This window comes from Amyelois transitella, chromosome 18 (genome assembly GCF_032362555.1).
Source record: "Amyelois transitella isolate CPQ chromosome 18, ilAmyTran1.1, whole genome shotgun sequence".
NCBI lineage: Eukaryota > Metazoa > Arthropoda > Insecta > Lepidoptera > Pyralidae > Amyelois > Amyelois transitella.
This window is the reverse complement of record NC_083521.1, coordinates 4,236,493-4,255,113: the sequence shown is the minus strand read 5'-3', so window position 1 is coordinate 4,255,113 and position 18,621 is coordinate 4,236,493. Positions and strand designations below refer to the sequence as shown.

At 33.8% G+C, this 18,621-nt stretch overlaps 1 protein-coding gene across 1 annotated transcript in view; it reads left to right on the top strand.

Moving 5' to 3' along the window:
* LOC106136174 (hemicentin-1) overlaps positions 1-18,621 on the top strand; it is a 66,788-nt gene that overhangs the window by 33,365 nt on the left and 14,802 nt on the right. Inside the window, exons 4-7 of the mRNA XM_013336636.2 lie at positions 4,314-4,424; positions 10,125-10,331; positions 10,749-10,894; positions 11,297-11,447. Coding sequence (XP_013192090.2) covers positions 4,314-4,424; positions 10,125-10,331; positions 10,749-10,894; positions 11,297-11,447 — 615 coding nt within the window. The remainder of the gene's footprint in view (positions 1-4,313; positions 4,425-10,124; positions 10,332-10,748; positions 10,895-11,296; positions 11,448-18,621) is intronic.

Genomic DNA, 18,621 nt, shown 5'->3' with positions numbered 1-18,621 from the left:
TAAATATATTTTTTATCTTGATAAATTTATTTTAGACAAATTTCTACGTACGTAGCATGTGTCAATTTGTTAATAAGACTTTACTATATTATAAACATTGTTTTAGTTGTTGGTACTTTATTGCATGAAATAAAATATTGTAACGGCGGGCTTCCTATGTAAAGATCAGTAAATTCATAGATGCCAATAATCTACTGCACATAAATAAAATTGTGAAATTATTATGTTTAATAGAATACTACTTAATGTGTTTTGCCTTCGACCGATAGACGAAGATATTTTGGAATCAAATAGTCTTAAATTATATCGAATTTATTTTCAGATTGTAACATTGATTTCAAACAACTTTACAATGTTTAATCATGGCTTGCGAAAAATCCACAGCTACTCGAAGCAAGCGTTGTGTCAACATTTTAAGGCTAAGAGCAAACTTTATGGAATAATGAAAGATCTTTGCGAGCTTATAATAAAAGAATTTATTTTGGTAATGGTATAAAATTCTGTTGGAAAAATAAAACTTTATAGACTTTTAAGAACTATGTAAATAAAAAAAGAAATAACGATATATTTTGGCGGCAAAAATATTATTTGATGTGATAGAAATCGGAATTAGTCCTTTATTATTTCTTTTATTAGTTCCGGGGAACAAGCTGGTTTGATGATGTGTAGAAGTTTAAACTTGGTTCATACAACAGGCTCCTCATTTAAACAAGATTCTACTATAAGAAATAAAAAGTGAACTACTTACCCACTGTGACGTCATACTCGTATTAACCTCATAAAATAGAAATAAGTTCCCCTTTTTCTCTATTTATTTATAGAATTGCTGAAAAACTCTATAATCGCCATGAAAACGATAAGTGAATATATGAAATGTAAATATAACAACTTTGCATGATTATCCGCTGCTCAACTAATCAGCGGGTAATGCAGTAACGACGTTGACGCTAATCTATATTTAATTTGAAGTCAAGAAATAGTATTATAAGTCAACTCGCGAAGAAAAGGTTCCGTACTTTAACATTACAAAACTTTTTGACAATAAAGATACATATATTTTTTTTATAAATTACCTTTAGCAATGATATAATACACATACAAAACTTTATCTATATATGTAAGTGTATTAAGTAACCTATTATTCATAATTATATTATTATGTCTTTCACAATTATTGCACCACCATCTCAGTTTGGTCCAAAGATTCGACTGGCAGAGACTGCCTTAAGGCATTAAGATCGCCTGTTGTATATTAACCGTCCATAAAGTTTAAATAAATAAATGTACACTTACGTGTTTCAATAGTTCTTCTTTGAACTTTTATTTTGTGTAATGACAGGATAAATTAATAAAAGACAAACATCTGAGCATATTGGAATGATCATGGTATATTTAATGTGAACTCTTTTTTGTTATGGATATTAAAAAGAATGATTTAACTTAAATTTTTGAGTTTGCATAAAACGTACCCGACAGGATAACAAGGCTACAACAGTTAAACAAGCGTGTTCTTGTTTTAACTGCTATGATAAAGTTAGACAGTTTGATGAATGCTTACAGACGTTTTTTATAAAGGAAACCGTAGATAGAAAAAATAAGTAGGTAATCGTTTTACAAAATTGGTAGAACCACAGAAAATTGTTAAAAAGTCTGCTAATGCTTTAATGTTATTCTCCAATTGCTAGCTGTTTATATTTTCTTATTTATTGATAATTAGAAAAAGAGATTTTTACCCATTTCTTAGTTTTTTTAACATTTTTAGTAATTATAAAGTTGTAACCACAAGCATAGATTCAGTTAGGCTGCGCTAGTAAATATAACTTTGCATGTCCAATCGTGTCTCAAAATGGATCCAATGGACCTCTTTCCAAACAGTTCACTATCTTTTTTAATTTGTTGAACTTACTATTTTCTCAGTTTTTATCAGAAACACAACGTATAAATCAAAGTATAAATGATGCGGTCTGAAGGGTACCGATAGGAAGGGAGAGTTGGTTTTGCGGTGGCGGCGCGTGTCTAGTATTGTTCGTTGCTCGATAATTAGCGCAGTTTGTCATGACACGCCCCTGAACTAGCCGATAGTTATATTGGGTACTGAAGGCATAATTGAGTTTTGTGTTAGCATTTTTTTTTTTCAATATTATAGAAATTACAAGTATAACGGATAGCCATACTAGTTGTGAGTGTATAGAATTTGAAATCAAGCGAGCAAATTGATACTCATTCATTCAAAAGTAATACTGACAATAGACTTTATCTGTTGAGTTTATTTTCAACTACGATTTCTAAATTATTTTATATTTTTAGTGGAATATCTCAAAATGCCGCCTTATTATACGAAACATCATTGTAATAACACTACACATTAAAAATGTAGACACTGTGCCACAATATTTGAAATCCCAAACATCCGTACGACCTTCATCGTCGACGTATCATAATCAATCGCGTAACCCAAAACTGCTATAGATCCCATGTTTTTTGCAACAAAGCTGATACCCTGGCCGCGAAAGCTATTGTATTGTCACATAATGTTGCATTATTCAATTGGTTACCAACAACCTACATTGTGTGGTAGAGAGGACGGTTTTCTACGCGGCGTGTGTAATACAAAGCATTTACAAGTGATAGGGGTCTCGCTATAACCACCCTTGTCGCACTAAGTGGAGGCGAGGGTGTTTTAGTATGTCACAGTGCAATGATTAACAGTTAGTCCATAATACCAATCAGTGAAAGACAAATGAAGTTATAAATAAATAAATAAATATATACGGGACAAATTACACTGATTGAGTTAGCCTCGAAGTAAGTTCGAGACTTGTGTTACGAGATACTAACTCAACGATACTATATTTTATTATAAATACTTATAAATACTTATATAGATATACATCCAAGACCCAGGCCAATCGGAGAAAGTTCGTTTCTCATCATGCCCTGGCCGGGATTTGAACCCGGGACCCCCGATGTCACAGACAAGCGCACTACCGCTGCGCCACAGAGGCCGTTATTTGAATAAAGACTTCAACTATTTGATAAAACTTAGTAGTGTAAGTGGAAGTTAAATTAAGTTGAACATTTTAGAAATATTCGTTATTAGCGAACATTTCTAATTTTGTCACAATTTTGTTTGATAGGATAAAATTATTTATTTTCGACAAAAGTAATAAAGTAGACACGAATCCACAGCCACTTACATTCTTTCATCTCTGCGTGAGAATGTTAAAAAAACAACCACTGACATTGACTATATTATACATCACACAATATGATCATCATATGATGATGATATCTGATGTTGTAGGAAAACGGAAGTAGATGAAATAGAGAATTCAAGCAATGATATCAAAACATACGACGTTTTCGATCCAAAAGATTAAAGATTTAAGTAAGACTACTGCAAGTATATTATACTGTGTCTCGTCTCATCTGTTTATTCACAAGCAATGTTCTCTTGATGTCTGCATAATGATTATTACGCAACACGTTATGACGTCGAGTCGTTGTGTTGATTCTAGTATGATTATCTTCGTTATTTATTAATCTTACATTATGATTTTGCTGTAACTTTGATTTAGAAATGTAAATAATATATTGGTATTGTAGATTATATTTAATTGATGACCTTGTATGAAAGATTGGCGGATGTTGATGAAGCTAATGACGTATGCAGTATTAGTATGACTTCGCTTTCTTCACAGATTGTAAAAGATAATCGAGAGAAATTATTAAAAAAACAGCCCATACCTTCTGACATTCTTTTTACAACAAAAATATGTCCTAAAATACACATATTCCATTTAACAAAATTGTAACACAAGAATTGAATATTGAATTCAAGCAAATTGGGATAAATTTGACATATACGTTTCTGACATTGTTCTATATCTGAACTTGGAGGACGCCTACGTCTTCTACAGATAAAACGTGGGTGTCGACAATGATCGGATTTCTTAAAATACTAATAAAACCGGAGTTTTTGAATACGGCAACAATTATTTTATTAATGATTGTTAATAAACCAATTTAATTGGGAATCTTTTTAATATAATTACAGTTGTTCTTAGAAATATCTTCATTGTTGAATAGTCGCCCAAATCTTCAAATTTCATGAATTTAAAACTTTTCCTGTTGTGTAAACTTAAAATCCTTAATACCGACCATGATCAATCTTGAATAGATTATTTTCCATCTCAAGCTTACTGATTTGTTTTAGTTAGTTTCCGTAAAAGTTTTCGAAAAATTTGGATAATAATGTAATACTAAAAATTATTGAACAAAAAATTCACAGTGATGTCATTCTCTTGTTTCAGTCCCCCCTCACCAGCTGATACTGTATGACAAGTCTGGACGAGACGTGTCGGGTATTGTCGGCCCCCTGGAAGAAGGCAACGAGCTAGTACTTGTATGTGAAGTAAGAGGTGGTAAGTCGATTGTCACATTGAATAAGTACTATTTTTAACCAAAACTTCTGTCTACCGAAATACTACAACTGGTCGGAAGTCTTTATTAAAATATTGACAGAATACTTGGTAGCAAATGTAAGAATAATGACTTAAAACCTTATGGGGTTAAAAAAATGGTCACAGAACAAAAGGAAAAAATCTCTTTTTTTTCATAAATTGATAAAGTTGTATCGCATCCGCTGACGCAATACAAATTGGCGAACTCGAAACAAATCGATACACATTATCGCGAGTGCGTCGTCACAAATCTCTACAATATCAGTCAAGGAATAAGCATAAGTTTTCCCCGAAGTGGGAGATGAGAAATTAAAGCGATTACTTTGATATATCGCTGTTAAAGTTACCGATAAGTCACTCGGCGAGATCAGCCCAAAATGGCAGCCGGTGTAAAGTTATCCATCGCCTGAGGGAGGGTCTCAAACAAGAAATTAGACGCCCCACTAGGCTGAGTTTGCGGGGTGAGATTTATATCAATTTCTTTTGACCTAGTGAGGCTAAGTTTAAGGTCTAACCTATAAATTATATGAAACATCAAGAAAACCTTTATCCGATTACGTTCACAAATATAATATAGTTCACCGATATAAGCGCCACTACTCGTAGTGAGTATTAATCGAGTATCAATGATTTGCCAAATTATCTTCTTATTCAGTGTTATAGTCCTATACTAAATGTATACATATACATATGTATGTATATTTGAAATAAACAAAATTCTTCAGTTTTGACCTTTTAGGAATCTAGACTTGATCGTCCATATATCTGATAAGTGGTGTACTCATATTTCAAGCCAGTTCTAGGTCTCTTCTCCAGTACTACATTTCCCGTTTATCTGAGGTTTGATATTCCTTTATGACTGAGTATACATGGCTGAATATATGTATATGCAGGGATCTTGAAAATTAATACATACTTTACACGATCCCTGCATTTTACTGTTTTTACTTCATCCAATTAACAGCTGTAAAAATGTTTAGAAAAATAAAACATTAATTCTTACATACCGAAAATTCTTAGAACAAATAACAAAACAGTACAGAAATTCCAGTACACGTGAATATGCGAAAATTTCTTAGATCGACATGATTTCGTGTGACCTCGGTGGTATTTTTACAGCAAAATTTTACACGAAAAATACATTTCTGCCCACATCAGTAAAGTCGAAGTCAAACAAGGAGGGTAGCTACGAAAGAATAATCCCTAAGGCACCTGCTGGAGATAAAGCGTTTGATGATTTTAGACAAGAAAAAGATAATACAATAAAAACTACGAATACATAAAAAGGCACTTTTCAATAGTTATTTTTTTATTCTTTTAGTATTAACAATATAAGCCAACTTAGGTACGCACGATGCACATGCCTAAAAATGATCTTTTCAAAGGGTCAGGACATAAGTACCCGAAACTTGCATAAAGAGAGTTATGAATGTGGATGAAGCGAAAGATGTATGCAGGGATCGTGGCAAGTGGAAAAATGCGGTCTCTGCCTTCCCCTACGGGAAAGAGGTGTGATTTATGTATGTATGCACTTTTGCTAGGAGCTTTCGGATCTATCACTATTTTATCTCATTAAGTCAGTATAAACAAATCATAAGCACATTATTAGCACAAAACCTACCTAACAATTTATCTCGTGTTAACAGAATTTCATCTACATCTTTACCACATAAATAATTACAATATACTATATATTTTTACTAATGTAAAGTTAAAGTCTAATATAACCATTGCGGACGTTAACATTTATATGATTGTTAAAAACATAAGTGCACAAATTAAAAAAGTCGCTATAACCTGTCGCTGTACCTAAAACAATTGCCTTCACAATTTTCAACTCTCACGCGTAATAATATTTTCTTGGCGGCATGATTCTAACTTGGAAATCTTCTTGTATGAACCGTTTAATCCCCGAAGCGCTTAATGTTTTGAGTCGGAATTATGCATAGCCTTAGGGATTAGCAAGTTGTCATCCCGTGTCGGCCTGCCACAGACTAGCGATGGGTCGTCGACGATTTTACCGTTGACGCAACGAGACCGTTATTGTAAACTAGTTGGAAAAGACATTCTTATTTCCAACTAGTTTACGACGTGAACTGGATGTATTGGTCGTTAAATTTTTTAGTCAGCCACTTGCGACAGTCGCAAACGCGAACCGTTCACGCCGTCAACCAGTTTACGCATGAACCGTCGACTAATTTATTCGTTCACGGTATATACAGTCTAAAAAACAGTTCGTTGGTTTGACGCTCAGCTTTATCACCTACCATAGACTTCGCGGATCATTTTCATAGTCGATCGTGCCTACAAATGGTTAGAACGGATCAGTGGGAGCACGATTTACGGACGGATAATGGTTTTTGCTCGCGGCGATTTGACTCTTTGACACTGAAAGTTATTAATGTCAGGTCTCTAGTGAAACATACATTCATCTTTCTTCTAGAGCTCGTAAAGTATTGGTTACGTAATTTCTGTCAAGAAATTTGAGATTTTAAAATAATTACTAGCTACGGTGCTATCCGCCATCATTGTTGTTTATGACAAATCCGTCGGAAATAATACCTTTCTTAGGTATGAAAAGTAGCATATGTCCATTTCAATCCCTCTAACTACTTACTACTTTTTACTTACTTATTACTTACTACTACTCTAAGTGCTAAACTTTTACGAAGACTGGTCAAGGAGATAGAATAGAGGACACAAAAAAAAACACACTTTGCCATTTAAATATTAGGATTTGAAGTATGAACTTTTTTAATGTAGTGACAGCTAATATATATGAAGAGATAAGTATATATATACATATATGCATAACACAAAAAAAAGTTATTTCCGTTTTAGACCCTACATGCTAGTTTTACGATTCTAAAAAAGGATACCATAGTCCAATGGTGTAAATGTTTTATGAGCTTTATCCGTCACAGACAGACAGACTTCAATTTATATTGCGACGCGAATAGTGTATTTGAGTGGGTGGATTCAAGCTGAAGTTATTTTGAAACCTACCTTTGTAAGAAAATATATATAAACCTAGATATGCGAATATTTTATTCTTTTTCACGTAAAAACGTCTACACGCGTGCCTAAAAAGCATTGGCCTAAATATCTTGAATATTTTTATCCTCAAATTCAAGCAACCAGGTAACCGCTTTTTATTTTAATATATTCATATAAAAGAAACTCTGAACATACTTACTCAAAAAATATTCGTAGGATAAATCTGTCTTAAACTTTTGAAAAGTAGTTATGTTATCTCGAAACGAAAGCTAAGCCAGTCCCATTGGATACCACTTCGATCGGTTCGATTTATACTGATACAACGACATTCAGGTCCTGTAGCATAGCACGCGCGAAGCCGTTTTTATCGCGCGAATATCTATCGCTGTATCGCTTTTTACTATGACGTGATACACGATAGTTTTCTCGCGATATAAATGGAGTCGCGCGTGCCATGCTACCAGAGCAAAATAAAAATAAAACTTGAGCAAATGAAGTACACGTTTGAAACCCTAATTTTACTTTACTATCGTTCTATAGTAATCACGTTAACGTTTTCTTTATTGTTTTGTTTCATTATTGTATTAATGTCCAGGTACTATTGTTTGCTGCATGAAATAAACTATTTTCGGATCAAGTTGATGTCATTCCATAAAACTTTTATGGAGGAAATTACAAAATGCTGAAGTTTAAAGTTCCATTAATAAACTTATAACTGAATGCTAAGGCCGTTAGTTCAATTTCACATTATGATCGATATATATGATTAAACTTAAATATTAAAGTTATACTAAGTTAGGTACATAGGTTTTCCTCATCCTATTTATACGAGTATAACAGAGATTTATAACTTTCTCAATTTCATGAAACTTAATATGTATAAAAAAGCGGTGAGCCATTTAGAAATTATTTTTTTAACTTTAGTTTCGAGTTGACACAACAACTTTTCAAAAAATTAAGACAGTATAGTCCTACGGATATTTGTTAAAATAATATGTTCAGAGTTTCTTCTATATGAATATATTAAAATAAAAAACGGTTACCCGATGCCTTGACTTTGAAGGTAAAAATATTCAAGATATTTAGGCCAACGATTTCAAATTACACTTAAATACACCAATGAGATAATTTTTTTTATTGAATTGAAGTATATTATTCTCTCTCTCATCCTGACGTGTTCCCAGTTCCACTCTTCGCCACCGAGCTGCGAGCCCCGGGGTCCGCTTAAATGAATGATATTTACACTCTTAAAAATCAGAATAATATGAGACTATAGAACTGATAAATATATAGGTGCAACTGGTGGTAATCACCACCATTGTTATGAATAATAATAAATGCAACTTAAGAAGAAAACTGCAGGCGTTGCCGAAAGACAACACATAGTTTCGTATAGTTTCAAGTACAATATGGCATTTCTTTTGTCATACTCTTATAATCATCGGATTTTATTGATCCATTTAAAAAAGTTTTTCAATTGTGAATAATAAAGCATCGTCTGTCTTTCACAACCACTAACGATTAATTGATAGGTACTGGAAACCAGACAGTGATCGTCGGTAGACATAATAATTGAAGTTTGAATAGAACAATTAATATCGACAAATTGTCTTAAACCAAACCATTGAAAACTGGTCTTTCACAAATGAACGGTTAGTTATGGTTCACATTGAACAAGTTGATGTGCGAGTGAAATTAGCATAATGTATCACTAAGAGGTATTTTTTTTTTTGGTCTATCATTCCTGACGCATGGATTCTTTATATTTTTAAATTAATAGTTTTTCAGACGATCAGTTTACAGTTATTTTGTCAGAGTGTAAATGTAAATAACTAATCATTTTATCATGTCCTTGTTTCTAAAAATCTAGCTTCTATGCTTAAAGAATTAAATATAAATTCCAGTTTACATATTTAAAAATTGACAACGCAGAACAATGTTTTGCAACTATACCCAATATCTTGCTAAACGTGAACTAGAACTAAGAGTGTAATTAATAAGTTCATAACGACTTTACTTGTCTTGAAGTGACGATCAACCAAGTTTGACGTTTAATGCGACTACCTATATCGATCAATGCGATAGTTATGTCTGTCTGAATAATTACAACTAACCACGACGCTGTTGATGATAATTGCAATCACCTTAATGAGGAATTACAGTTGGTATTAAAATATGACCTGAAGCGTCAAAATATATACATAGCATAGTAAGGGGGGCATAGTATTTACTCCAACTTTTTAGATAAGCGGGAAAAGTGTATATTTTGGCAAACATTAGTTCAATTTTTGCACAAGATAATCGACTATTTACGAATAAATTAAATATTGCTTACATAAAAGCAGGGTATATAGAGCAAATGGTTTGCTCCAGACTCAAAAGCTCCGTTTAGCTAATTATACCCAGTGACAAATTACTAACCCATCACCTAAAACACGAATCCCAAGTTTGTAAGCGCCCTGGGGAAATCGAAAACCTTATAAATTCAGGATCCTTCCTATAAGCTGCGGAAAAGCTACTTGTCAATATCTCTGAATCTCACTTCACCATCAAGCCATTAAGCTGAACGTGGCCTTTGAATTTTGTGACTATTAACTATAATCATCTAAGGGTTAAAGTCATTACCTGTAGTTGTGTATAATAATCTCGCATCTTTGTTCCCAGGAAGGCCAGCCCCGACTGTAATGTGGCTGATCGACGGTACTCCAGCCCCGCAGTACATCGGAGAGAAGACTGACACACACGTAGTTGTGAACCGCTTGGAACTCCCGCACGTGAGGAGGAACCATTTGAACACCACGTTCAAGTGCAGGGCTTCAAACACTAATCTAGTTAGCCCTCAAGAGAAGACTGTTCGTTTAGAAATGAATTGTAAGTATTAATTTTTCATTAAGGTTTTTCGTAAAATAGCCTAATGTAGTACATTACAATAAGAAAAATCTTGTAAAATGAAGTAGAAAACTACTATGACTATCGTTATTTATTCTTATTCCTCCTGGCATTAATTTAGTTCCATCTTCACTTCTCTGGAGTGGAGCAAGAGGTGCAACTTTTGGCCGTGTAAAGACCGTTTACGACATCCAAAGAGATAAGAGTGATCTAAATTAAAATCAATTTGGTCCTTTAATTATAGTGTGTTTTGATTACATTCTCAGCAATCGTTTGAAAGCCAAGCCTACCTAAAAGAGGATGTATGTGAGTCTTCTTAATGTCAGGACATCAACCTCTTAAACTATAAACGTACTCTTATAAATATAAATCTTTAATTATATCCTAATTTTGTTACAGTGAAACCTACGATGGTTGAAATTTTAAACAAGCCGACGTCGCTATCATCGGAACGGTTCGTAATTCTGACTTGCGTATCAGAGGGCAGTCGACCACCAGCTCGGCTCACTTGGTTTAAGGACAATAGGAAATTCAAGAGAGGAAAGGTGAGTGTGTAGTTGTGTACCCTGTCGCGGAGAAGAAATATGCTCTCATAGCAGTAAAAAGGGACCGAGTTCGAGCCCCGTTCAAAATTTACAACTGATATCTTTAGATCTTTTACATTCCGGTTGCATCTTTACCAAGAAATAGTGACCCAGTGAAATCTGGGTTTTATCCAAAGTCCACAGAATCGTGACGAAGTAATCCTATTCTAAACTAGTCTTAACTAGTCGGTGCGAGTTTTAGCCATTTCGTTGATGAATGAAAGGTATCTATCTATCTATATTACTTTGTAATAATACATTATTGCCTCCCCAAAGACCAAGAAATCTTAACATTTGCTTTGTTGTTGGCAATATAAGCAGTTCAATCATACACATAATTAACTAAGTCCTCTCCTCTTCAAGATAACAGAGAATCAAAACGAGACGTGGGTGAGCAGCAGTCTGCAATTCATGCCGCTGCCAGAAGACGACGGCGTCCAGCTGAAGTGCCAAGCGGACAACAACGCCCTTCCTGACCAAAGCATAGAAGACTCTTTCAAATTGGACGTCGTATGTAAGTTATTATTTTATTACTAGCTGCCATTACATACTTACATATAACATTATACTGAATCGGTGAAAGAATTTTCATGATCTGTTTAATATTGCCAAAAATTAGTCCAAACCAATAATCTAAGCTACAAACTTACCCTTTATATACTAGACTTGCAGACACATTTATTCATTCATATAATCACGTGTATATTGTGCCAGCAGTCTTCAAAAACTGACAGGCCACCTTCAGTAAGACTAAATGATAGAATTAAGATTAACATAGTGACAGGTAGCCATCCCATCGCCCAATAGAACAATCCCAAGGTCTATTCTTTAAAATTATTTTAGTAGCGAATTATGTACAATACAATTATGTAACCTGTAAACAGCCTTCATGTCGTACAAATTACCATCAGGACTATCTTTTTATATGCATATGAGTGACCCTATGTACTCCGTAAGCGATAACGACGTGATATACGATATGTTATGTGTGCTTCCTAACTTGGTTTTCATAAACAAATATTACAAATGATAATTAAGATATTGTTTACACATACACATATGTAACATGTTTTTATCCCGAATGAAGTAGACGTAGACGAACCAATAGGCACACGATTTTGAGCCACGTATAACTGAATAGCTTAATAATGGAATTAGGACAGAAATTGTAAATACAGTAAAACGACTAGATATAAACCAACAAAAATGCGACAGCCCCGGGACTCACCGTTAACCAACGTAAGTGTCTTAGGCCAAAAGCATTTCCTTGTTACTTCCTAAAAAAGCTACATTGAGAAATACAGCTGCAAATAACATTCGAATATGAATGCTTGGTGCATTTTCGCAATAAAAACTAGAACGGGGATTTAATACAGCTCGTTCGTTTATTAAAATAAAAGGAAATTCACTTCGTTATTCAAAAGGATATCTCTTGGAAACAATGTGGAGAGATTGGAACATTTAGCCGACTCAGGACACGCTGAGTTTCACCTTTTGTTCTTTGTTAGCATTTCCGTGTGAATTACAATTACAGTCTGAATTGTAATGATTACTTACAATTCCGTGGTAGAACGTATTATTTTCTTGTGTGCAATTGTATATGTGATTTTGACGAATAAGAGACCCTTTATTTGATTTAAAATTTATAATTATCGCATTCATGAAATCTTGTATCTTACCAATAATAATTATGTATCAAAAATCATCAAAATTCTTACAGGAGACTGTGTGCTTCAATGAACAGGTTTGTAAACAGAAGAAACCAATTTGTATAACTAATTTTAATTAGGTGATTACTTATTTGGACCCGGATGACTATTTGAAATTCTGTGCATAAAGATCTAAGAAATCATAACATAGCTTCAGGCTACGGACGCTATATCTCTAAGTAGTTTGGCGAACTAAAGAGGGTACAACTATTACTTCCACAACCACCAGACGTAAAAACCATTTCTAATTGTAAGAAAGTAGAATAACTTTGTTCGAATTGTTCCGTTTAAAATCCAATCCGCTAAGTCGGTATCGTAAGGCGGAGCGTGCAGAGAGCGTTCTTAAGTAGCAATGATAATTAAGCTAAACGACGTTAGAGATGTGCAAACTGGTTTAGCCAGCGCCTTCATTGCTTATTTTGCAGCAATATTCGTTTAGGGAACGAGCCCTGAGAATTAAGAAGTAACTCTAATTGTAACATCTGGCACCTTGATTGTAAGGAATTTTGAGACATTTCACAAGTATTCATGAAAATTTTACTTACTTGATTTAAAATATCTGTTTTGTCGAAACTTTGTGTTCGGGAGTCTCAATATCTGTCATCAGATATCAAGATTGTTTGACAATCTTCCCTCATTCTCGTTCTCCCCTTCATTTCTAACTTACCTTCTCTTAGATCATAATCATGAAAATTCTGGTAGATATTCTAGCGGAATGACGATAACCTAAAGATTTCGAGGCCCAAATCTTTAGGTTATTATAGTTGACCCTTTAGCAAAAGCTAAAGGGTCAACTTCTTGCACACGCAAAGATAAAAGACGATAAACCTTCTTCTTCCTTTGTCATCGTTCAACAAATTAACGAACAATTTTCCTTTTAGCTCCAGAATTAACTGAAAACTTGCTCACAATAAGCCCTTTACAATTCGAGAACACACGAAACAACCGATTTCAATTCGGTCGTTAGTCCGCCACAATATAAAGCCTAGGCCAGACCGGCGTGATGCGTTCCCAACTTTCCCCGACAACGGTTTATCCAGAGCTCCGCCGTTCACGAACTTTCCAACTAATTCGGTCTATTTTGACCTAGCATTCACTACAAGCTATACTACCTTTTAAACCAATTTATTAACATATACCTATACCAGTACCATAGTTAAATGGTAGAAAAATTATCCCACGAACACTTTACGAAGTCTCTTTTTCTATAGGTACAATTAAATGATCAAAGAAGAGTTGATAAATATTACATAAATATTTCAATTACATAAAAAAAAAACCTATTGAAAAAAAATTAAATACATTCTTAACAAAATTAGCAAAATGTTATATTCAAAATTATTATATTAGCAATTTAAACTTGTCATTTAACAATAGAATTGACTATTAAATGTTTTTCTCAAAATATTACAATAGTATCATGCCTCCGCTACGGCATAAAATATTAACATGCTCAACACTTGAAGTGTAAGCAAGCTTTAAGCTGTGGCTGTACTAGACGCAGCTTACGCCAACTCGACCGGTGACACCTTCCTGTCTAAGGATTAATTCTCCTTTGTCCGCTGCTACTACAAGCGTCTTATTACAACGTCATGTAATGTCAAAGGCAAGACGTATTACGAGATATTATCTTATCTTTTAATCATCGTCCTCCTGACATTAGCCTCGCTTCCTCCTCTTATTCTTCTCTGTGCAGAAGAAACCGCAACCTTAGTAGGAAAACCCAGCCCATATTGGATCTTGGTTACACCCTTAGTTGTCTGAACGTGCAGTTTTTTTCTCAGTGCATTAAAATCACAGTTAAGGAATTAGTTAGCAAGCACGCCTGAATAAGAATATAAATATAGTTTCTTGTAGAGAAAAAAGGGACTCCTTTTTAATTTAGGGCCAGCTAGAAGAAAATATTGTAATTTTATTTCATAGGCGATAACTACTATGTAAGTCATAAAAGCTAAACATAAAAGGGTGAGTGAAAATAAGTCAACGAAAAACATCTACGTATATAAATGGCAGTGTAGCCCGCGGCTTAAGTAATATGTGCCATCGTGTGGCCCTGGCGTAAGACAATTGTCAACGTTTTCATCCCGGTCCCTAATATGAAACGGTTGTAGGCGAAGGCAACTCACTAAAACGCAATTAAACCCCGAAACGCGACATCAGTTTACATGTGTTGAGGACCAAAAACTAATTCACACTAGGAAAGGTCGAGGCTCTAAAATTTGTGCGCTTAATTTGACTTCGATAAAATAACTTTTAGTTTTGATCATTGTTGATTGTGAGAAGGTTGATGAACTTTTAATTTTGATTGATTAATTACTGTTTTTCTCTTGATCACTTGAGGACAGGAATTTAACATCTGCACAAAAAATAAAATAATCTATGAGGACTGCAGTAAATATTTCAATTTAAATCCAACATCTTTATTATAATTTTAATCAAATCAACTGAGTTTTAAACATTACTTACATTAGAAATTATTGTATATTTCTGGAAACAGCCTATTTTTGACTAGTTAATAAATTTCTACGCGCATTAAGCACTTGGGAATTCGAATTTGGTTCAGCAATTAAAAGTTGCTAGGCGATTAAATTCAGCTGGGTAATTAAAATCTGGGCAATCAAAATGAATGATTTAAAGTTGGCCGTTTGAGGCGGTCCTTCTTTTAGAAGTACATATGTCCAAATTATGTTGTATTGTATTTTTATTCTGATTAAGTATTAAGCTGCATTCCCCTTTTTAAAGTCGAACCCAGGGTCCACCTACGAGGTGGCCTTGATCTAATGAAGTACAAAATCTGAAAAAAAATCTCGACGTATGTATATTGTATGTTTGAATTGTTCATACAACACTATTGAAGTACGTATGTAATAATTATTTTGGTTATGAAAGATGTTCATAAATATTTGTTAAGAGTAATTTAAGCAAAGTAAGATACAAAAGCTGCTTCTCTTCTCATGCAGATTATAAAAGTCAATAGGCTAACAAACTTGTGGTTCCTCTTTTAAGCGATTTATTTTTATTTTCTATGCATCCTTGAATTACCTCAATCTCCAAGTGGCCGAGCTACATTTGACGTAAGCCAGCTTCACTTCGCTTGGAATCGCGGAACGGCGCTGAGTGCTTTGGACTTGCCGAGAAACACTCTCTTACCATCTTACTTTGTGTTTGTATGTTAGTTAACTATTACATGTGAAAACTACGGAATGGATTTGAATAAAACTTTATAGTAATAAGTATAGCATTTTTGTAAGTATGTTTGTATATAAGTTTTTATATACATACATACTTACAAACATATTAAACATAATTATTTATTCAGAAATAAAAGCTTTTTACTCTACTTGCATTTATTTAAAGCAATGTTGAAGATCATTCTTTTCGCGGGTTTGAATGTCTTAACAGTGGTCGCCAACTGTCAGGGGATCAATTAGTAGTCTCTGATCGGAATAAAATAAGTGATCACAAAATAAGGATCAAAATCTCAGACGGAGGCCTAGACCAAATTTGAAATCTACACGTCATCAACATTTGACTAAATGTCATCAACATTTGACTAATTATCATCAACATTTGACTAAATGTCACCAACATATAACAGTTAATTCAAGGCGCATGACAAAACGTTGCGGATTGGCTTAAGTTTGGGCTTACCGTGAGGCGTTTCACAATAATACCCAAACATAGCCTCCTAATTTTATAACAACTGAGAAAAGGGATTATGCCAACAATGGAATCAATTAAGATATCTTGAGCCGTTTTGGTTTCAGAATGCTATAAGCGAAGGGAAGCATGAATCTATTTTAAATGTTTAGCGTAGATCGCATTCTGAATGACTTTTAGAATTAAATGTTACTTTTGTTGTTTATAAGTCGAAAAAAATCTTAACTGATCTCTATGGTTAACGCTAAATAAACTGTTTCTGCTATTTTCTATCTGTTTAATATTTTCGGTACAGTAATATACCCTTACTATGGAGTTTTTTGAAATAAGACAAGAAAGCGAATTAAGGTCACCGGACTGCTGGAAACCAGCTGGGTGAGAGAATCAGTATTGCCATTCTATACAGCAAATGTATGTCCTTTATTCGTACGGGAACGTAAACTAACGGCAGATTATCTACTAGTATTACGTCGCATTAAAGATAGCCGCGGCAATATGAATAAAAATTTGCGAAACTGATTTGATACCACGACATCCAATTATGGACCCAAACGTACCTAACGATTTTAATTTCTCGCTCAGTGCTCCCCACAAAAGCGGTTTACACTTCTTCATTGATGGCGGTCACTTCTAAAAGAGCAAAAGAACGCAAAATATCGAGAAAATAGAAAACAAGATAGTTGGCATAGTCCATTTCTTAATGTACTGAAATAAAAGAAAACAATCTTGATATATATTTTTGTTGATAAATACATTTACAAACTTATTTAAAGCTATAAGAAGTAAAGGCAAAATTAAATTTCAGTAATTATTACATATTTTTTTCTTTATTAAACTACAACTTTATTTTAGAAATGTACTTACATTAAAAAACACATCACGATTGCTTATAATTTAATGCCTGCCGCAATTATAGTGCCTACTATTAATTTATTTGGATGTATTTGTTATTTTGACCGCATTTAGGTGATTACCAATCGGTTTATTGCACATTAGGCGCATTATACAGTGGTGGACTTAACCACAAAATTTATATTACAATATTCCAAATAAAAAAATGCTGCTCTAATGAAACGCATAAATCGGAAATGTATTGTCTAAAATCAATTTTAGGTATCTTCCTAAAACTGATGATATCATATATACCTATATGATTTAATTTTGATTTTGTAAGTATCGCTTTTTATTTTTATGGCAGCACTGCCGCGTTCTGCGGGTACAATATGTATGACAGAGTGAAAAAGTCTACTTAATCGCAAAACCTTTAAAAATTACGGGTGCTCAATGGTGATTTATAATAACAACAGAGAAAACAATATAACAACCATTTTGATTGCCGGAATGCACTTCCCGCAAACCTTTGTCTCTGCACTCTCAATAGTTACAGGAAAGTGCTGACTCTATTACGACAGAGGAAATTAATTTCCAAATATAAATAAATTCCGTTCACTTCTGCTTGGCGTACCGTAACGCATTTAGAAGGGGGAATTTCGTCGCCCTCGCGATCGTCCGGGCAACAATTTAAAGGGAGGAATCGTAAATGTTTATTTGGGAACGTCCCAGTGGCAGCGAGGTCGTTATAGTCGCATAATGGCTAATAAAATGTCTGTAGCGGCCACGGCTACAGATAAGTAGCACCTGGAGTAGCCAGACTGACCTTACCTTAATCCTCGTGTTGATGGATGAAGGATTTCTTTGAGGCATCAAGATTTTCTTATTCCGTTTCATTTATTCGAGATGCATTTCATGTTCGTGTTCATTAAAAATAAGTAGTAATTTCACTTTCGTGGAGACAGGTCCGTACGTTGAACTCACATTAAAGATTTGCAAGAGCTAAATATTTGTATTTTTCTATAAGGTAGTCTATTTTTCATGAAACACAGTTATGTAGTCCATCACAGCACCAAATAATCTTTCGGGTTGTAGCCTCGTCTATCTACCTACATACTTAATTATAAATAGTAAAAACGTAGATATGTACGACTACACGTATCTTTACTTTATCCTATTTTTTTATGTCTATTTTACTAAACTGATTTAATTTATCAAATAATCGTTTATTCTTAATGCCGTAAAAGCCGAATACCGAGAAAAAAAAAAGTTATGAAACCTATCTTTTTCATTATGTCTAATATACAAAGATTCGAATTTCCGAAAACCTTTTTTTAATTTTTAGACTTTCCTTCGAATAAGATCCTTAACAAAACCTTTTATTATTGGCTCTGAGAAATAACTTACTTTGCCTTAAATTATAACATCTGGTATTTCTTGAAGTCAATTCAAATATCAATCAAAGAGGCTCTTTATTTAGAGAAATAA